General features: G+C 41.6%; 2 protein-coding genes and 1 long non-coding RNA gene across 5 annotated transcripts in view; 2 read left to right on the top strand and 1 right to left on the bottom strand.

Annotated features, from left to right (window-relative positions):
- csmd2 (CUB and Sushi multiple domains 2) overlaps positions 1-18,899 on the bottom strand; it is a gene marked incomplete at both ends in the record, with an annotated part of 387,232 nt that overhangs the window by 347,672 nt on the left and 20,661 nt on the right.
- On the top strand, positions 1,095-17,256 carry LOC308094632. The gene is made up of 5 exons (XR_013933971.1): positions 1,095-1,230; positions 2,583-2,633; positions 5,893-5,978; positions 8,362-8,403; positions 16,230-17,256. It is a non-coding gene; the product is annotated as an uncharacterized lncRNA (long non-coding RNA).
- LOC308094631 (uncharacterized protein) lies at positions 8,462-16,235 on the top strand. 3 transcript variants are annotated; one of them, XM_080441399.1, is made up of 2 exons: positions 8,462-8,653; positions 8,714-16,235. In XM_080441399.1, exons 1-2 carry the CDS (start codon positions 8,536-8,538, stop codon positions 15,631-15,633), a joined length of 7,038 nt encoding a protein of 2,345 aa, XP_080297525.1. In that variant the 5' UTR covers positions 8,462-8,535; the 3' UTR covers positions 15,634-16,235. The 3 variants fall into 3 exon arrangements, with proteins under 3 accessions (XP_080297525.1, XP_080297526.1, XP_080297524.1); XM_080441400.1 differs by having other exon boundaries at positions 8,462-9,875; positions 9,981-16,235; XM_080441398.1 differs by having other exon boundaries at positions 8,462-9,929; positions 9,981-16,235.

Below are 18,899 nucleotides of genomic sequence, written 5' to 3'. Positions count from 1 at the left end.
AAGCATCATAATGTGTAAAGTACAAAAAACACAAATCCTAATTCAGGTGCCCACTCCTCCAGGTGCCCAGTTGTCCCTAGTGCCCAGTTGACTAGGTGCCCACATTTCCCTAGGTTTTGGTGCCCAGTTATCCCTATTGCCCGATGCGTTGTGAGCTTATCATGCTGTGTAAAGTACAAAAAACACAAATCCTAATTCAGGTGCCCATTCCTCCAGGTGCCCAGTTGTCCAGATGCCCACATGTCCCAAATGCCCAGTTCCCAGTTGTCCAGGTGCCCACATGTCCCTACTGCCCAGATGGTTTTGGTGCCCAGTTGTCCCTAGTGCCCAGTTGTCCCTAGTGCCCAGTTGACCAGGTGCCCACATTTCCCTAGGTTTTGGTGCCCAGTTATCCCTAGTGCCCGATGCGTTGTGAGCTTGTAGATCTGCTATTTTCTAAAGATTTGTATACACTGTATGCATTTGAAAACTTGAAATGGGACATTCTGCATAATTGTTACTTTTACTTCTGGTACTTTAAGTATATTTTCTGGGAGAAATTAGGAATGTAACTGGCTTCTGTGTTTTTTTTTTAATTATTATTATTATTATTATTATTATTATTATTATTATTATTATTATTATTATTGCTGTTATATATTTCGCTAACTTCTTCTTTTTAACTTTTAAATTAATAAAATTACGTTTGCATTTGCATTTGCAAAATGTATCTATTTTTGGTTAATACTTCAATGTCTTTTTGTTTGTTCTATGAAAGCAGCATCATTTTACATGCATTTCAGAGCCAACGGCTGCATCCGCTTTAGAAAGGATACGGAAATGGTTTACCTAAGTGTGTGTGCGTACGTGCACGCATGCGTGCACGCATGCGTGTTCTTGTGTGTGTGTGTGTGTGTGTGTGTGTGTGTGTGGGGGGGGGGGGGGGTTCCTCCGAGTTGGAAACACTGGTGACGCGAGGTTCGTGGGGGGGGGGGGGGGGGGGGGGGTGCGAGAGGGCTTGCCCGGGCTTGTTTTGACCCTTTTGCCTGAGCAGACCAATCACAGCTCTTGCTGATTTTGTCCCTCCCCTTAGACTCACAGCACACACGCTTCCTTCTCACAAATCAAAATCCTGCGATAGCCTCGGTCATTTACTATTGGAAAAGGATCTACTTGATTTAGCTTCATATTATATCATCGATCTACTTTGTTTTCTTCGGAAGACTTTCATTTCGCCGTCTTTTGTCTGAGGTGAGTAATATTACTTTATATCGCTTCCATAACTCTGATGTATGTCTGACTCTGTAGCCTTGGATCACACGACGGTCATGGATGAACTGCAACCTGGTGTTTGCACTTTCTCCCTTTTTGGACCCTCTAATCTACTTCAACGTTCAGATTTCAAACAAAGTTTTTACCCCATGGCCACGGATGTTATAATTATGTATGGGCCCTCAGAAGTAGCCGTATCTATCGTATTGTTCAATAAAAAAACATTTTAATCCGATCGGTGGCCATTTTCTCATAGTTAGCACACTCTATCAGAGTGCAGTACACCTACCAACCGATGGGGTCGCGTAGTTGAAAGCATATGGAGGACATGCTGAGAAAATGTCCACCGATCGGATTAAAATGCTTTTTATTTAACAATACTGAAGATACGGGTACTTCTGAAGGCCCGAACGGAATTGTTACATCCGTGGCCATGAGGTAAGCACTTTATATTTGAAATTTGAACGTGTATGTACATGTACGGGCCTTAAATGAATTAAGTGCAATCGCCAGGTTAAGTTTGTTGGTGACTTTGTTTTCATACAATCATGTCACCATCGAGTCATCGACCTGTCATAACAATTCATTATATAACGCAGAATGCAGCTTTTAATCAACATTGCATTTGTTATATCTTGTCTGCTAAAATTGAGCTTGTAGATCTGCTAGAACTAACTTTAAGCAGCGAAAGTTGCTCTGAAACTAGGTTAAAAACAACAAGGATTCGTCAGCTAGGCTAACCGATGCTAACGGCTATAAATGTATGCTTACAACTTCCGCATGGCAGTGACGTCACACACAGCTCCTTGGAGCTTTGTTTGTGTCTGTCTCGACACAGACAGTTGGCAGGCATAGATAGATAAATATTCTGCTTGTACTTCTATCCACTATTGTACTTGTATTGTACTTCATCTCAGAGGCAAATATTGAACTTTTGATCCACTACAATTATTTGAAAACTACTTTAGTTGATTTTGATTATTATTTAAAAAACATTGGCTACATTAACCACTTAAGCCCTACTCAAACTTTTCTATTTGAAAATGGCAGATCTACAAGCTCACAATGCTATACATTGTGAGCTTGTAGATCTGCTATTTAAGAATTATCTCTAAAATTGGCAGACTCTGTAGCCATGTGATAACAAGGCATTATACATATTTGAAAATAGGAGATATACAAGCTCACTTTAAACTTGTAGCCTTTTTTAAATAGCTTATCTACAAGCTCACTTGTAGATCACTTGTGAGCTTGTAGATCTGCTATTGTCTATTGATATGCATGTACTTTCATAACTCTGTGTCTAAAATTTTGTATTTCTTTTTTTACAGCTCTGGCTGTGGACCCAGGTGACAGACAGACCATCCCAGACCTACTGCAAGGTGTGTAACATCCTGATCCTATTTTAGATGTGTAACTATCTAATGTTGGCTTATTGACATTGACTTGGGGTCAAATACTAGGTTATGGGGGTCTGTGGTCTAGTGCATAGGCTAAAAATGGAAGCTCTTTGACATTACAATAGTTTGAGAACCACTGGTATCCAGGTGACAAGTGCGTGTTGCTTCTAGTTTCTATAGAGTTGTCAGCTGACTGAAAGGTGATTAGAGGTGTTGTTAGGGGTTGAATAAATTGTGTGTGTGTGGTCACACATGGTCACACCACTTAACCTTTATTTAAAATAGCAGATCTACAAGCTCACTGTAAGCTTGTTGCTTAATTTTAATTGGCTGATCTACATAGCTCACTTGTAGATCACTTCTGAGCTTGTAGATCTGCTATTGTCTATTATGCATGTACAGGTGACAAGTATGTGTTGCTTCAAGTTTCTATAGAGTTGTCAGCTGACTGAAAGGTGATAATAGGGGGGTGATTGGAGGTGTGGTTAGGGGTTGAATAAATGACCCATTGTTGATGCCATTTAACAGGCCCTGTGTCTTATCTGTGTCTGTTTTATCCATATGTGGCACATTTTTCAGCACACTGACTTGTCTGGTTCAATTTTCAAGATCTATCTCGTGTGTGTGTGTGTGTGTGTGTGTGTGTGTGTGTGTGTGTGTGTGTGTGTGTGTGTGTGTGTGTGTGTGTGTGTGTGTGTGTGTGTGTGTGTGTGTGTGTGTGTGTGTGTGTGTGTGTGTGTGTGTGTGTGTGTGTGTGTGTGTGTGTGTGTGTGTGTGTGTGTGGGGTCACACATGGTCACACCACTTAACCTTTATTTAAAATAGCATATCTACAAGCTGATTTTCTGAGCTTGTAGATCTGCTATTTTCCTATTATATCCCAAATTGGCAGACATCTGTAGCCATGTGATAACATGGCATTATACATATTCGAAAATAGCAGATCTACAAGCTCGCTGTGAGTTTGTAATGTTTGGAAAATAGCAGATCTACAAGCTCACTGTAAGCTTGTTGCTTCATTTTAAATGGCCAATCTACATAGCTCACTTGTAGATCACTTCTGAGCTTGTAGATCTGCTATTGTCTATTGATTTTCCATGTACAGGTGACAAGTATGTGTTGCTTCAAGTTTCTATAGAGTTGTCAGCTGACTGAAAGGTGATAATAGGGGGGTGATTAGAGGTGTGGTTAGGGGTTGAATAAATGACCCATTGTTGATGCCATTTAACAGGCCCTGCGTCTCATCTGTGTCTGTCTTATCCATATGTGGCCAATTTTTCAGCACACTGACTTGTCTGGTTCAATTTTCAAGATCTATCTATCTGTTGGCAGTGATAGACAAATATTGTACTTGTAATCCACTACAATGTTTTGAAAACTTGAGTTACTTTGTAGATTTAGATTGTTGTTTAAAAAACATAGGCTACACTAACCACTTCAGCCCTATTTAAACTTTGGCTATTTGAAAATGGCAGATCTACTAGCTCACAATGCGACGCGTTGTGAGCTTGAGCTTGTACATTTGAAAATAGCTGATCTACAATCTCACAATGCGACGCGTTGTGAGCTTCTAAATCTGCTATTTTACAATTATCTCCATTATCACCAAATTGGCAGACATCTGTAGCCATGTGATAACAAGGCATTATACATATTTGAAAATAGCAGATCTACAAACTCACTGTGAGTTTGTAATGTTTGGAAAATAGCAGATCTACAAGCTCACTGTAAGCTTGTTGCTTAATTTTAATTGGCTGATCTACATAGCTCACTTGTAGATCACTTCTGAGCTTGTAGATCTGCTATTGTCTATTATGCATGTACAGGTGACAAGTATGTGTTGCTTCAAGTTTCTATAGAGTTGTCAGCTGACTGAAAGGTGATAATAGGGGGGTGATTGGAGGTGTGGTTAGGGGTTGAATAAATGACCCATTGTTGATGCCATTTAACAGGCCCTGCGTCTCATCTGTGTCTGTCTTATCCATATGTGGCCAATTTTTCAGCACACTGACTTGTCTGGTTCAATTTTCAAGATCTATCTATCTGTTGGCAGTGATAGACAAATATTGTACTTGTAATCCACTACAATGTTTTGAAAACTTGAGTTACTTTGTAGATTTAGATTGTTGTTTAAAAAACATAGGCTACACTAACCACTTCAGCCCTATTTAAACTTTGGCTATTTGAAAATGGCAGATCTACTAGCTCACAATGCGACGCGTTGTGAGCTTGAGCTTGTACATTTGAAAATAGCTGATCTACAATCTCACAATGCGACGCGTTGTGAGCTTCTAAATCTGCTATTTTACAATTATCTCCATTATCACCAAATTGGCAGACATCTGTAGCCATGTGATAACAAGGCATTATACATATTTGAAAATAGCAGATCTACAAACTCACTGAGTTTGTAATGTTTGGAAAATAGCAGATCTACAAGCTCACTGTAAGCTTGTTGCTTAATTTTAATTGGCTGATCTACATAGCTCACTTGTAGATCACTTCTGAGCTTGTAGATCTGCTATTGTCTATTATGCATGTACAGGTGACAAGTATGTGTTGCTTCAAGTTTCTATAGAGTTGTCAGCTGACTGAAAGGTGATAATAGGGGGGTGATTGGAGGTGTGGTTAGGGGTTGAATAAATGACCCATTGTTGATGCCATTTAACAGGCCCTGCGTCTCATCTGTGTCTGTCTTATCCATATGTGGCCAATTTTTCAGCACACTGACTTGTCTGGTTCAATTTTCAAGATCTATCTATCTGTTGGCAGTGATAGACAAATATTGTACTTGTAATCCACTACAATGTTTTGAAAACTTGAGTTACTTTGTAGATTTAGATTGTTGTTTAAAAAACATAGGCTACACTAACCACTTCAGCCCTATTTAAACTTTGGCTATTTGAAAATGGCAGATCTACTAGCTCAAAATGCGACGCGTTGTGAGCTTCAGCTTGTACATTTGAAAATAGCTGATCTACAATCTCACAATGCGACGCGTTGTGAGCTTCTAAATCTGCTATTTTACAATTATCTCCATTATCACCAAATTGGCAGACATCTGTAGCCATGTGATAACAAGGCATTATACATATTTGAAAATAGCAGATCTACAAACTCACTGTAAACTTGTTGCCTTATTTTAAATAGCCAATATACAAATTCACTTGACAGCTTGTCACTACATGCATTTACTTTTATATTTTTTTCTAAATACAGTATTTTTGATTGAAAATTTCAGCTGTGGCGTGGCTGTACACCGGACCTGATATCTTGGCCAACACAGCAGTGGACTGAGGGGACCATCCCAGACTGCACTACTGCAAGGTTTGTTTAACATAACATGACACATGTGCAAATCAAAGCGTTTTAGATCTATCTAATGTTGGCATATGGAAATTGTCTTGGGGTCAATCCATTGTCAGTTTTTAAGGAGACATTGCCAATATATATACTCTATTTAGTTTAACTCTTTGACTGCCATATCAATAGTGTGCCAGTGCTGCCAGCAAAAACTGTGATTTTACTGTACCTTTGAAAAATCATGGAATAATCTCTGTGACCGCCGTTCTCACAGAGATCGGCGCATTACATGCATGGGGTTATCAAGATTCCAAGAGGGGTCCCCAAATTATTTTGTTGGTCCCCAGATGATTAGCTTAATTGAAACACATTTTCTTTATTTTTAAAATGCCAACTCCTATTATGTTTGCTTATTTTGCACTCTTTATTGTCTCCGTCAGGCCGGAAGGCATGGCTGAGACTGTTTTGCACCCTGTCTGTCTTTTTGTGTGTCATTCTGTCTGTGGACAGTCAATCTCTGGTACCGTTGGCTTGATGGCAGTGAAACTGTGCACACACGCTGTCTGGATGCAAGAGCAGAATTCTGTCCCAAATTGGTCACATGGGCTAGTAATTGCTTTTTTGCAAAACACACTTTTGACCGTGCTCCTACACATGTTGTCCAAACATGACGCTAATCGGTACACAGTATCTCTATTGTCATTAAACGAAACTGGTCTTTCAGATTTGTCATATTCCATCCTGATTGGCTAAGATTGGCTTCCAAAGTTTGCAGGAATGCTCCGTTTTGAACAAAATGCCTCAAATCATGAACACGGCGTACAATTTCTGTGACATTTTGCACGCACATTCCCACTAGGCAGAGGAACAAATGCCACTTGAAAAATGTCACGTCAGCCTCATGGTGGCGCTAAAGCAGGTCGATTCATGTTTTTACCTATAACTGCACCGATCTGTGTAAAACTTTGTATGCACACTCCCTAGTGGCCAAGAAAAAGCCTTTGCCCTGCATTTTTCACATCTGCCTTTTATAGCGCCATCAGGTGGCTGACTTGTGTAAAACTATTTTTGATATTACTCATTCAGATTTTAATCCAAATTGCGCGCAAATAGTCATTTGATCAAGACGGATCTGGTGGACCTTTCATATTCCATCCTGATTAGCTAAGATTGACAACTTAAGTGTGCAAGAGTGGCCTATTTTGAACAAAATACCGCAAATCATTGTAGCACCGTCTGATTGCGGTGAAACTTTGCACGCACATTCACACTACTTTGAGATACAAGTGCCACCCTCTTAACATTGCCCTATTATAGCTCCATCAGGAGCCATGTTTTTGCGAAACAATTGTTTTCAAATTAGTCCCACAAATGTTGTCCAAACATCACGCAAATCGGTACACATTATCTTCATAGTCAAGTGATCAAAAACAAATCTGTCCAGTTTTTCATATTCATCCTGATTGACGTATTCCAAACATTACTGGCCCACAATAACCGACCTAACCTGGTAGAGACCTCTTGGAGCACTTTCTCTAATTACATTCTGTTTCCACACATTTTTAAAAGGTAATAGGATCCAATTTAGTCAAAGCTGTCAGCCATTCTTAATCAAATAATTCAAATGGAATAAAACAAAATGGTTACACCATTACTCTACAGATAAATGGTAACATTAGTGTTTGCAACAGTAAACTTATGAATTAATGCATTATTTTCCCACACTGCTATACCTAATATAAACTATGCAGATGATATGCGTACTTCAATTCTATGGTGTACTCATCATATACATAATCTTTGGTAGACATATATGCTTATGTAATACTTTCTCTCTTTAGTTCTACTTTTCCAAATATTTTGGTTAATATTGTATAAAATCTTGAATAGTTAAAGTTCAACAAGGGAATGTCAGCTATGTCTATCATAGCCATAATTGCATGAATGGTAGATGTATATAAATAAAATAAGCACCATACATACAAATGCAGCTGTTAGATTGCTAACACACCAATAATGCACATTATGGAAAGATGAAAGAACTCAACGCAGTCAGAGAAATGACTTCATATATACCGATACTTGATCATAGACAAAGATTTTCATAAAAAAATGTGCCCTTTAAACAGCCATAACTACAGTTCCGAGCATGTTTAACGCCCCAAACTTGGTAGTTGCTATAGCAGTGTAAAACACTTTAAATGGCCATGCTTCAGTGACCAACGCTCTTAGCAGCGCAACATAGGACTAGGTTTGAAGGCTGCGCAGCGGCCTGAAAATCTACTGTCATAAAATGGCACACGTTTTTTTACACAAGAATATAACGGTAGAAAAAAAATAATCTAACAAGTAATTATATTGTAAAACTATAGCGCTAGTCTGAAATTGTTCTATTTTTTTATTCTAGTGTTCATCAGATCAAAACAGCTCCTCTGGTGACTTTTTAACGGTAAGTTAAGTTGATTCTTGATGCCTAGAGTGATTTGTGACTAATGCTACTCTAGTATTGAAGGTTGAAGGTTGTTTTTTGGTAAAGAGTGTACATTTTAATACAAGTTCAGATCTAAAACTTGGTGACATCATGCCCCGTCGTGGGAAGAAATCTATCGCTAAAAAGAAATGCTGGGATGCTAAGTTGGCCCATACAGATTCACCAAACAGTTGCACAGAGGTCGATGAAGGGACACAAAAGACATTTAGTCCAGCCATGGAGCCTGTGTTAGAAACAGCTCAGCAACATGCACAGTCTGATGTTGAAGAACAAGACAACATTGGCGAGGCCATGGACCTTTCCAACAATGACCCTGTACAACAAGCATGCACCATGCATCCCTCTGTGAAATCTGTGCAGGCATCCAAAAGCCAAAATCATCATAAGTTTTCCAAAATGTCAAAGAATCGGCAGTGTACATGCATGGCTCTGACATTTTTGGCTCACCAACATGAAGGTCTTGACTTGAAGATGGATGATCTTGACAAGATACTGGACAAGGGAGACAGTCTGTATAAAAGAACAATAGAACAACTAAAAAGACAAAAGCAGTTTAAGTCATGCCAGCTGACAATGGAGGAAGTACCTCTCAAGGTGGAAACGGAGCACAATACGTACTCCGTGAAAAAATCTAACGTGGACATGGGATTTATGAGAGCTGAGGGAGAGCCCTACCGACGGCATTGGTGGCTGAAGCTTCAGGAAAGACTTAAGTGTCTGTCTGAGAATGTCAAATATGCACTCCTAACAGTATCACCACACACTATTGCCGTTTTTAGAGACAGGTCTGGAAGATATGGACTGTTTGACTCTCACCAGAGAAGTGCTGATGGCCTACCTTTGCCTGGAGGAAAAGCTGTAATGATGACCTTCACTCAGTTGGATGATCTGTTCGCTAAAATTGACCAGCTAATTGACTTCTCACATTCATCGAACAGGATTGACCAAATGCAGTTTGACTTCATGCCAGTGACATTTGAACAGACAAATGCTCGGTCACCCCATCTGTCAACAGTGCAAGTTCATCCTGACAACCTGCATCACAAAGAGCCTGTCGATCAAACTAGCCAGGATGAAACAAACACTGGACCTCCAATCACCAAGCATTCTCTGCAGGCAGGCCATTCACCATCAACACAAGTGATGTCAGACACTACAAATGAAAGAGCCAACAAAATGAGTCAACAACGGAAACGGAAAATAATGAGGAGACTAAGAGAGGATCAACTGCAATCTGATACCAAGGAAAAACCGAGGACTCCAAGGAAGGAATACATGAACAAATACATTGCCATGAGATGTATAACGGATAAAAAATTCAAGGAACAGCAAAACAAATTCAAGAAGGCATATTTCAACAGGAGATTCAGTGAAGATGAAGAGTTCAGAGGGCAGCGTCGGGTCCAGCAGAAGGCATATGGCAAAAGGAGGTTCAATGAAGATGAGGAGTTTAGAGAGAAGAAAAGGGCTTATGGCAAAAGGAGGTTAAATAAAGATGAGTTTAGAAAGAAGCACAATGCTTATGTAAACAAGAGGTTCAGAGAAGATGAGGAGTTCAGGAGAAAGGTCAGGGAACACATGAAGTCCTACATGGCCCGCAGATGCAAAACGGACCCATTCTTCAAGATGCGCCGTGACATCCGACGTTCAATGAGAATAAGAAATAGATACAAGGACTTATGTGATGTCCTGCGCAAACGGGGCATTGCTGTAAAAGCGATGAAAGATTTAGATACTGCGAGGATAGATTTACCTACCGCACCCCAACAGAATGAGCTACTACAAGGCGCTATAGCGAGTTTCCAGAAAGTCATAAAACATGGACCAACTTTTGTTTGCACAACGTGCCATCGGACTCTTTTCTCTGATCAAGTGTATGTTTGTCATCGGTCAAATTACACGATCAAACCCCGCGTGGTTGCTGCCTGCTTGACAGGCAAATACCTTCATTCGTGTGATGATCAATGTGGAGGGCCGGAAGATTGCACTGTACCCGAAGAAAGGCGAAAAGAGTGGATTTGTCAAAGCTGTCACAATAGTGTAGTAGCAGGAAGAATGCCACGCTTGGCTGTCGCAAACAACCTGGAACTTGCACCCATTCCTCCAGAGCTCCGCCAACTCAATGTGCTGGAAAGACAAATATCGGCAATAGACATACCATTTGCCAAGATTCTCACACTTCCTAAAGGCAAACAGAGTGCTATATATGGTGCTGTGGTGTGCGTGCCAGCAGACGTGGAAACCACAGTAAACACCCTACCCAGAAGGCTCGACTCATCCCGTTTGTACAGGGTGAAACTGAAGAGACGTCTGCGGTACAAAGGTTATCATTTGTTTCACACTGTCAATATGACCAATGTCTTACTGGGCTTGAGGAAACTCATCGAGACACACCCCGACTACAAAAACATCACAATCCGAGATGATGAGAGCATCAACGATGAAAATGTGGAGGGCCATCTTGAAGACCTACCCACTGTTGAACTTGAAGACCTACCCACTGTTGAACAGACGGGCACAGACGAAGTCATGGACAGTTGTGACGACGCCGAAATGATGGAAGTAGCCGATGCGACTGAAACCCTCGACCCATCACAGAGAGTGGATCAACATCCACCCACTGCCCAAGATGAGCAAGATGCGCTGAGACCTGGACATGGCCTGGACAGTTGCTTGGAACCGGATGACATTGGACAAGAGACAATGACATACGGAGATGGCATATTCTGCATCGCCCCAGCTGAAGGAAACAGGCCTGTCAGCTATAGCACAGCCCCTAACCTCGAAGCAAGGGCCTTCCCTACATTGTTTCCAACTGGAGAGAACACGTTGGATCGGAAGAGAAAGCTCAAACTGACACCAAGCAGGTACTTCAACGCAAGGCTTTTCAATGTTGATGATCGTTTTGCAAGAGACCAAAGCTATCTCTTTTTTGCCCAGTTTGTTACAGAGACCCACTTGGCAAAAAACACCATCTCAATTCAATTGAGGAAGGGCAAACCCTTTACCAAGGATGGTCGCAGGATCTCCAACAAGATGTTGCAGGACAAGCATGAAGTTGAGAGACTGGTCAGAAACCGGGATGCAACAAGGTTCATGCAACCCCTTAGGGGGACGCCAGCCTACTGGCAGAAGACCATGTATGATTTGTTTGCCATGGTCCGTCAGTTAGGCCCACCTACCTTCTTTTTGACCTTAAGTGCTGCAGAATTCAGATGGCCAGAGGTCATAACGGCAATAAAAGCACAGCAAGGCCAAATAGTGGATTTTGACAAGCTGGACTGGAATGAGAAATGTGACATCCTCAGAAGCAATGCAGTGACTACCATGCGAATGTTTGACAAGCGAGTTCATTCTGCGTATTCAAAACTGCTGCGGTCTGATGCTCGCCCAATCGGACACGTCATAGACTGGTTCCATAGAATCGAGTATCAAAACCGGGGTTCGCCGCATGTTCACGCCTTAATGTGGGTAGCCGACGCCCCCAAACTTGGAGAAGACTCGGACGAGAAGATATGCGAATTTGCGGACCGCTACATTTCGTGCCAGCTGCCTGATCCAAACGAAAATCCTGTGCTTCACCGAATTGTCCAAGAAGTTCAGATGCACAGCAAAAACCACACAAAGTCCTGTAAGAAAGGTAACAAGACATGCAGGTTTGGATTCCCCAAGGCACCAGTGGACACAACCTGGTTAACTAACCCAACGCCAGTTGATCCAATGGAGGAAGTCACGGATGAAAACGAAAGGGGCGCAACAGGAGGAAATGAAGGAGCAAACGAAAGTGCAAAGAGGAGTACCGAAGGCATAGGCAAACAACAGAGGGCAAGAGCACAAGCTGCTTTGGCCAAACTCAAACCTCTGTATGATCTACTTCTGGACTTGCCATCAGAACTGACCGATCTCTCAGAGTTGCTGGCAAAGTGCAATTTGACTCACGAAGAGTACGACAGCTATCTTGAAGACTTGAGGAATGTCCAGGTCCTCTTGATGAAGCGTGGAGTCAAGGACTGCTATGTGAACAACTACAACCCAGTTTTGCTGGAGGCCTGGAATGCCAACATGGATATCCAGTTTGTCCTGGACCACTTTGTTTGCATCTCATACATGCTGTCCTACATATCCAAGGCCGAACATGAGATGGGTGAGCTTCTGAAACAAGTAGTCGAAGGCATAGACCCCACAAAAGTGACCGAAAGGGGTGCAATGAACGAACTTGTTCACGCATATGTGAAAAACAGACAGGTTAGCTCTCAGGAGGCAGTGGCCCGAACTTGCAGCTTGCAATTGAAGGAATGCTCCCGCGAAGTTGTCTTCCTCCCGACGGATGACAATGCAATGAAAATGAGCCTCCCGCTCAGCTTGCTGCAGAAAAGACCAGCCGATTCGAACCAAGTGTGGATGTCAGGGCTTCTTGACAAATACAACGCCAGACCCAAAACACTGGTGTTTGACAACATGTGTCTAGCAGAATTTGCATCCGAGTACAGGATTGTGTACGGTAGCGAAGCAAAAAAGCCAGATTGCCTGAAGCTGTCTGACAACATGGGAACCATTAAGAAGCGCTCGACGGATGGCCGACCCGCGGTTATCAGATATGCGAAGTTCTCGGAACAGAAGGACCCCGAGAAATACTTCGGCAACTTGCTGAAGGCTTACCTTCCGCATCGCTATCAGACCACACTGAAAACCGCAATCTTCCCCACCTACAAGGAGTTCTACGACTCTGCGTCTGTGAAAATACCTGGACAAAAATGGACATGCCGCGCAAATGCCATTGTTGATGAGAACAAAATGAGGTATGAAAAACACAGCAAATCGATGGAAGAAGCATTAGAGGAATTCATGAAGCATGGCCCTGCGGAAGATGCGTGGGCCAACATTGCCCCAGAAAATGAGCTCGAGCGGATGGAATGTCTTGCCGAACAAGATCAAGATCCACAGGCAGACGACGAACAAGACGACGTCCCAGAGTTCAGTTGTCAAGAGGTGGGTACAATTGTTGGTCACAGGGTATCGGCTCCGCAAATGAGCCTCGATTATCTGCGTTCAATGTGTCGAAACCTCAACCGGACTCAAGCCTCCATCTTTCACTCTGTACGTGAATGGTGCTTCAAGAGCGTACTCGACCAGAAACCCGAACCCTTCTTCTTCTTTGTCACTGGGGGTGCTGGAACTGGCAAATCACACCTGATCAAGTGCATCTACGGTGAGGCAACACGGATTCTCCGTCGACTCCCCAGACTGTTTGAGGAGACTGATGCATCCATGCCCACAGTGCTGCTGTCTGCGTTTACAGGAACTGCGGCATACAACATCGCGGGAAACACACTGCATTCCCTGTTGAAGTTGCCAAGAAAATTGAAACCACCCTACATAGGACTGGGAAACAAATTGGATGACGTGAGGGCAAAGCTGGGAAATGCGGAGATCATCGTCATAGATGAGGTGTCGATGATTTCAAAGGCTATGTTTATCTACATCCACTGGAGACTGCAAGAGATTAAAGGCAGTAAGAGGCCATTCGGCGGCATGTCGGTACTTGTAGTAGGCGACTTTTACCAGCTCCCTCCAACGTCAAGTGGGAAACCGCTCTGTGTGCTCGAGGAAGGCAAACCGGACCTTCTGCTCGAACACTTTCAGATGATCACGTTGACCGAGATCATGCGACAGAAAGATGATCTGCCCTACGCAGAGCTTCTGAATAGGTTGAGAGTCAAAGCGAAGAAGGATCCGCTGAGTGACGGAGACAAAGCACTCCTTGCTCAGAGAGTGACTGTGCGTGACCGTTGTCCTAAGGATGTTGTGCACATCTTCGCAACCAACAAAGAGGTGTCCGAACACAACGCCAAATCTTTGTCTGCGCTCCACAGCCACATCGTCAACATACCCGCGGAAGACTACAAGCAAGTCCATAACCACAAGACTCGCCTTGCCAGTCCCTGTACAGGAGAGCAGAACGATCTTCTTGACAACTTGCAGGTTGCAGAAGGCGCCCCAATCGTGATCATCAGGAACATAGATGTGGAGGATGGCCTTGTGAACGGGACATTTGGCAAGATGGCTAGTGTAGAGATGCACGTAAACGAGGACGGGAGTAGAGTAGCCAAGCTTTGGCTTGTAGTAGACAAGCCTGAAGCAGGACAGAAATACCGGAAAACTACACCTGGCAGTACACAAGTGTACGTCGAGAGATATGAGGAACACCTGAGCAATAACACGCTTCGTAGGCAATTTCCCATCAAGTTGGCATATGCTTGCACAGCTCACAAAGTCCAAGGCATGACTACACAATCTGCTGTAGTTTCCTTGAAACGGATCTTCCAACCAGGCATGGCCTACGTTGCCCTCAGTAGGACAACGTCATTGCAAGGATTGCACATCATTGACTTCGATGCGAAGAAAATCTATGCTGATCCTGCAATCACAGCTGCCCTGGAATCCATGAAGACCGCCTCACTGGACAGTGTTATGCCACTGTTGAAGTATCGAGAGACGACAGGCCAGGCGCAAACACTCGCGATTGTCCATCACAACACGCAAAGTTTACCGGCACACATTCAGGACATCAAAAAACATCACGAACTGACCCATGCAGATGTCCTGTGCTTGACCGAGACGCATCTCACCGGCTCCTTTGTGGCTGACAGTCTCCAATTGGATGGATACACCATGTTCAGCCGCAACAAGCACATCTCGTACACCAGCCGTCCTGAACGTGCAGAACAGAATGGCGGTGGCGTCGCTGTGTATGTGAAGGACCATTTCCAGGCATGTGAAAAGCGTTACCTACACAATGTGACAAACCTCGAGTTTGTGGTCGTCAAGATAGAGTCCCCTGTCAAGCTTCTGATCGCTGCAGTGTACAGACCACCACGTTACGATGACCCGTTCATGGAAAATCTGAAGGCGCTTCTGGACTCCTTAGAAGTGATGGACCACCATCCCATCGTAGTCTGTGGTGATTTCAACGAAAATCTACTGGCCAGTGTAGGTACTCCGATAGCGATGCTGCTCGAGTCCAGAGGATACACACAACTGATCAAGGAGAAGACTACTGACAAAAACACGCTGTTGGATCACATTTACATCTCAAGACCAGAGCAATGTCTACAGTCTGGAGTACTACGTACGTACTACAGCTACCATGATCCTGTGTATTGCGTATTATCCTCCGATCAGGACTAGTGCATAGCCTGCAAGACAAGCTTGCAAACACTGGAACCATGTAGACCTTAGTTTCAAGGACATCGTGCTCTTTCCCACCAAACACATTCTGACCTGCTCTTATAAATCACATCTGCCGCACTCAATAACAAAAGGATTGCGAACAATGGAACCTCTTGATCACCAACCCTGTCATTGGATATATCACTGGAACATGTGAATGAGCTGCCCAAATAGTGGTCACCAGAGATGATCGTTTGACGGTATGAACTATTCATAGCCAACGCTACATCATTCTCTGGTGCCACTCCAGCGCAAAGTCTCATCTGCCACACTAAATAACAAACGGATTGCGAACAATGGAACCTCTTGATCACCAACCCTGTCATTGGATATATCACTGGAACATGTGAATCAGCTGCCCAAGTAGTGACCGGGCCTCATCGTAGCCGCACCTATACTTTGGAATCTCCCATTACGCAGCAGCCAAATCTCACCTTTTTTCTCTTGTCGCTAGTATTATTCATATTGTAGCATTGTTTTGTCTTTTTTCATAATTACTGATTGTGAAGCATTTGTTTGAAAAGAACACTAACACTTGTTTCCCTGTTTTTCAGAAGCCGTCCAGCACTGATATTGTTTTTGCCTTTAACCATTTTCTACATTTCAGGAATGTTCTTTGTGAATAATTGTCATATTTCTAATTGTCATTTATGTTGTGGGTCGTGAACCGGTAGTACCCAATTTCTATAAACACAATATTGGCCATCCCTGAATTTAATAACAAACTCACACATAAAATAATCAATTCTAAAAAATGCATAACAAACTATTTTGGATGACCCACTACCTTATATTTACATGTGCATGTTGTAAATGTTTTAACTCACCATTTGTTTTTAGGGCTGTAAGACTGTAACACTTATTAGGACTAAATTATTTTTTAATAAATGTTGTCAAAAAATTTAATTTTATTCAAACAGCCAATATACAAGCATTAAAATAGGACTTAATTTCTTAATTAAACTAATAAATGTAATCCCAAAATAATTATGGAAAATGTTACACATTGATTCATTGATAAATACAAAATTAGATATCTACAAAATACACTTTGAGATAATTCACTTAATCAATATAGTTGCAGCCCTAAAAGTTTTACTTATTTTTCAGAATGTTACATTTATTAGTTTGTTTAATATATTTACCAGGAGCTTGCTTGATCGCCTTTTTTAACAAAGGGGTCGGTGCAAGAATTTTTTCCCCGTGCACTCCTAAATTGGCTGAAATAGGAGGCGGGTTTTTTGCTTCACCCTGGAAAATATTGAAATTACTTAAAGGTTAGAATATAATTTTGGACAATAACAGTAATAGTAGTAATAATAATAACCATTAGAGCATCAATAATATATCTGTCAATAATAAACTGTTTACAGGCATTGTAATAGTTATCATAAAATATAATTGTTTAATTGTCACTAATAACTCATATTAACCTATATATAGAATCATAAAATATGACCATAATTACATATATAATCATAATAACTATAGTAAAAATAATTGATAGGACATTATACCAAATATATTAATGGTGTTGCTTACAGTAAAGGTACCAATAATACAATTGTGTTAATAAATACTTTAAACTATATCTGCTCTGCTTTGTCTCTACTTATTTTTCTTTTTGCCATGTGTTTGAAAAGTGAATCTATATGTTTGGTAATGTATTTAGTCACATGTATTTAACATTTACAATGAATACAGATGTGTTTTTTTAAATTTGTATTACTATTCTCAATCAGAAGGGTTCTTCACTACTAAAGCTGAACAAAAAGTGAAACTTTGGAATGTAACATCTCATTAATGCCTAAACCCATACACATATGAACATAATATACACAAGTTGTTCGTTTAACTGACAATAATTCTTGCCTTCTATAATTTGGTGTTTTAAGCTTGTAATTGAAAGTGTCAGACTATAATCTCTGCCTGCTGGACAAAATGGACTTCAATCCCTCTACTGTGTGTACAATTGTGAAGCAATCTACATGGACATTAGAGCTTATCCAAAACTCCTGCCTGGTGATGACAAGTCTGTCACAATGTAGGCTAAACAATAGTTTTTCATTGTGGTATTGACACCATTAAGTAACACTGATGTGCCTGATATGCTGGGGAGTATCTATCTTACAATATACAAAATGGAATGGCTACTAGCCAGGTCGACAAGTATCGTAATGGTTCCACATGTATTATATGGTGAGACATTCACAAGTACATTACAAGGTATTTAATATCTATTATCAGGCTGGGGAAAAAAAGGTGCTGAATCTTATACTAAAAACATGACAATATAAGTGTGGGGAAAACGTGAAATGTCTTCTGAGTATTTACAACTTGTTTGCAAATCGCAGATATGCCATTTACTCTATATACACAGGGTATTTTCTCCTCACAATGTCTCAGATCAGAACAATAAGGTAAAAAAAATGGCAAGTCTGCTTTAATAATTTATTTTGAGACCTATAACACCATCTTCTTCTTCCACTGGGGACTGAACTGTGAACTACTATGTGACGATGGATTCCTTGGACCCCCATGGCCGCAACCCAGAACTCTGCGTTGGCGCAACCACACTTTGCAATTGCCCTGAATTGCGACGCGTCTAGTATTAACATTGTTCTTGAACAATGTTAATAAACAATATTTCAAACTGCATCTCCTCCCACAGTTTTTATTCCCCAATTTCGTGCCATATGTCAAAATGACCGTCTTGACCGGGAATCGTGCGCTTGTATTTTGCTAAGAGATTGGTTAAATAGTTTAATTGATATTGATTTATTAGTGCATTAAATTTCCCCATCCGCTTTAATGGAAAAGTGCAAAAACTCAAATTCAAGTATTTTTTTCTCAGAAACCGTAAGAGCTAGAGTTACCAGATTTGGAGGGGAGGTTCATAATTTAGTCCGAAATTATTGAAAAAATAATTATACTAATCGGCCACATGGTGGCGCTATAACAGCCCCCTTTACGTTTTGGCCTATAACTCTTGAACCGTAGGTCGTAGAATCAAAATCTCTTTTTCCCTGGATTCCTTGGGTCATGACGCAACTCCCCATATAGGCCACGCCCATTTGCGTCAGGATAGATTTTCCGCCATTTAGAATTTTCTTCAAAACACACTTTTAGCTCCTCCTCCCACATATTTTCTCCAAATTTCACAAAAATCGGTACACATGATCTCTGGACCCATGCGATAATCTGGAGCGAAACAGAATTTTGAT

Source organism: Gymnoscopelus braueri (genome assembly GCF_963280865.1).
Source record: "Gymnoscopelus braueri genome assembly, chromosome: 11".
In the NCBI taxonomy this organism is placed as follows: Eukaryota; Metazoa; Chordata; class Actinopteri; order Myctophiformes; family Myctophidae; genus Gymnoscopelus; species Gymnoscopelus braueri.
The sequence above is the reverse complement of the archived record's forward strand: the minus strand, read 5'-3'. Positions and strand labels throughout refer to the sequence as shown.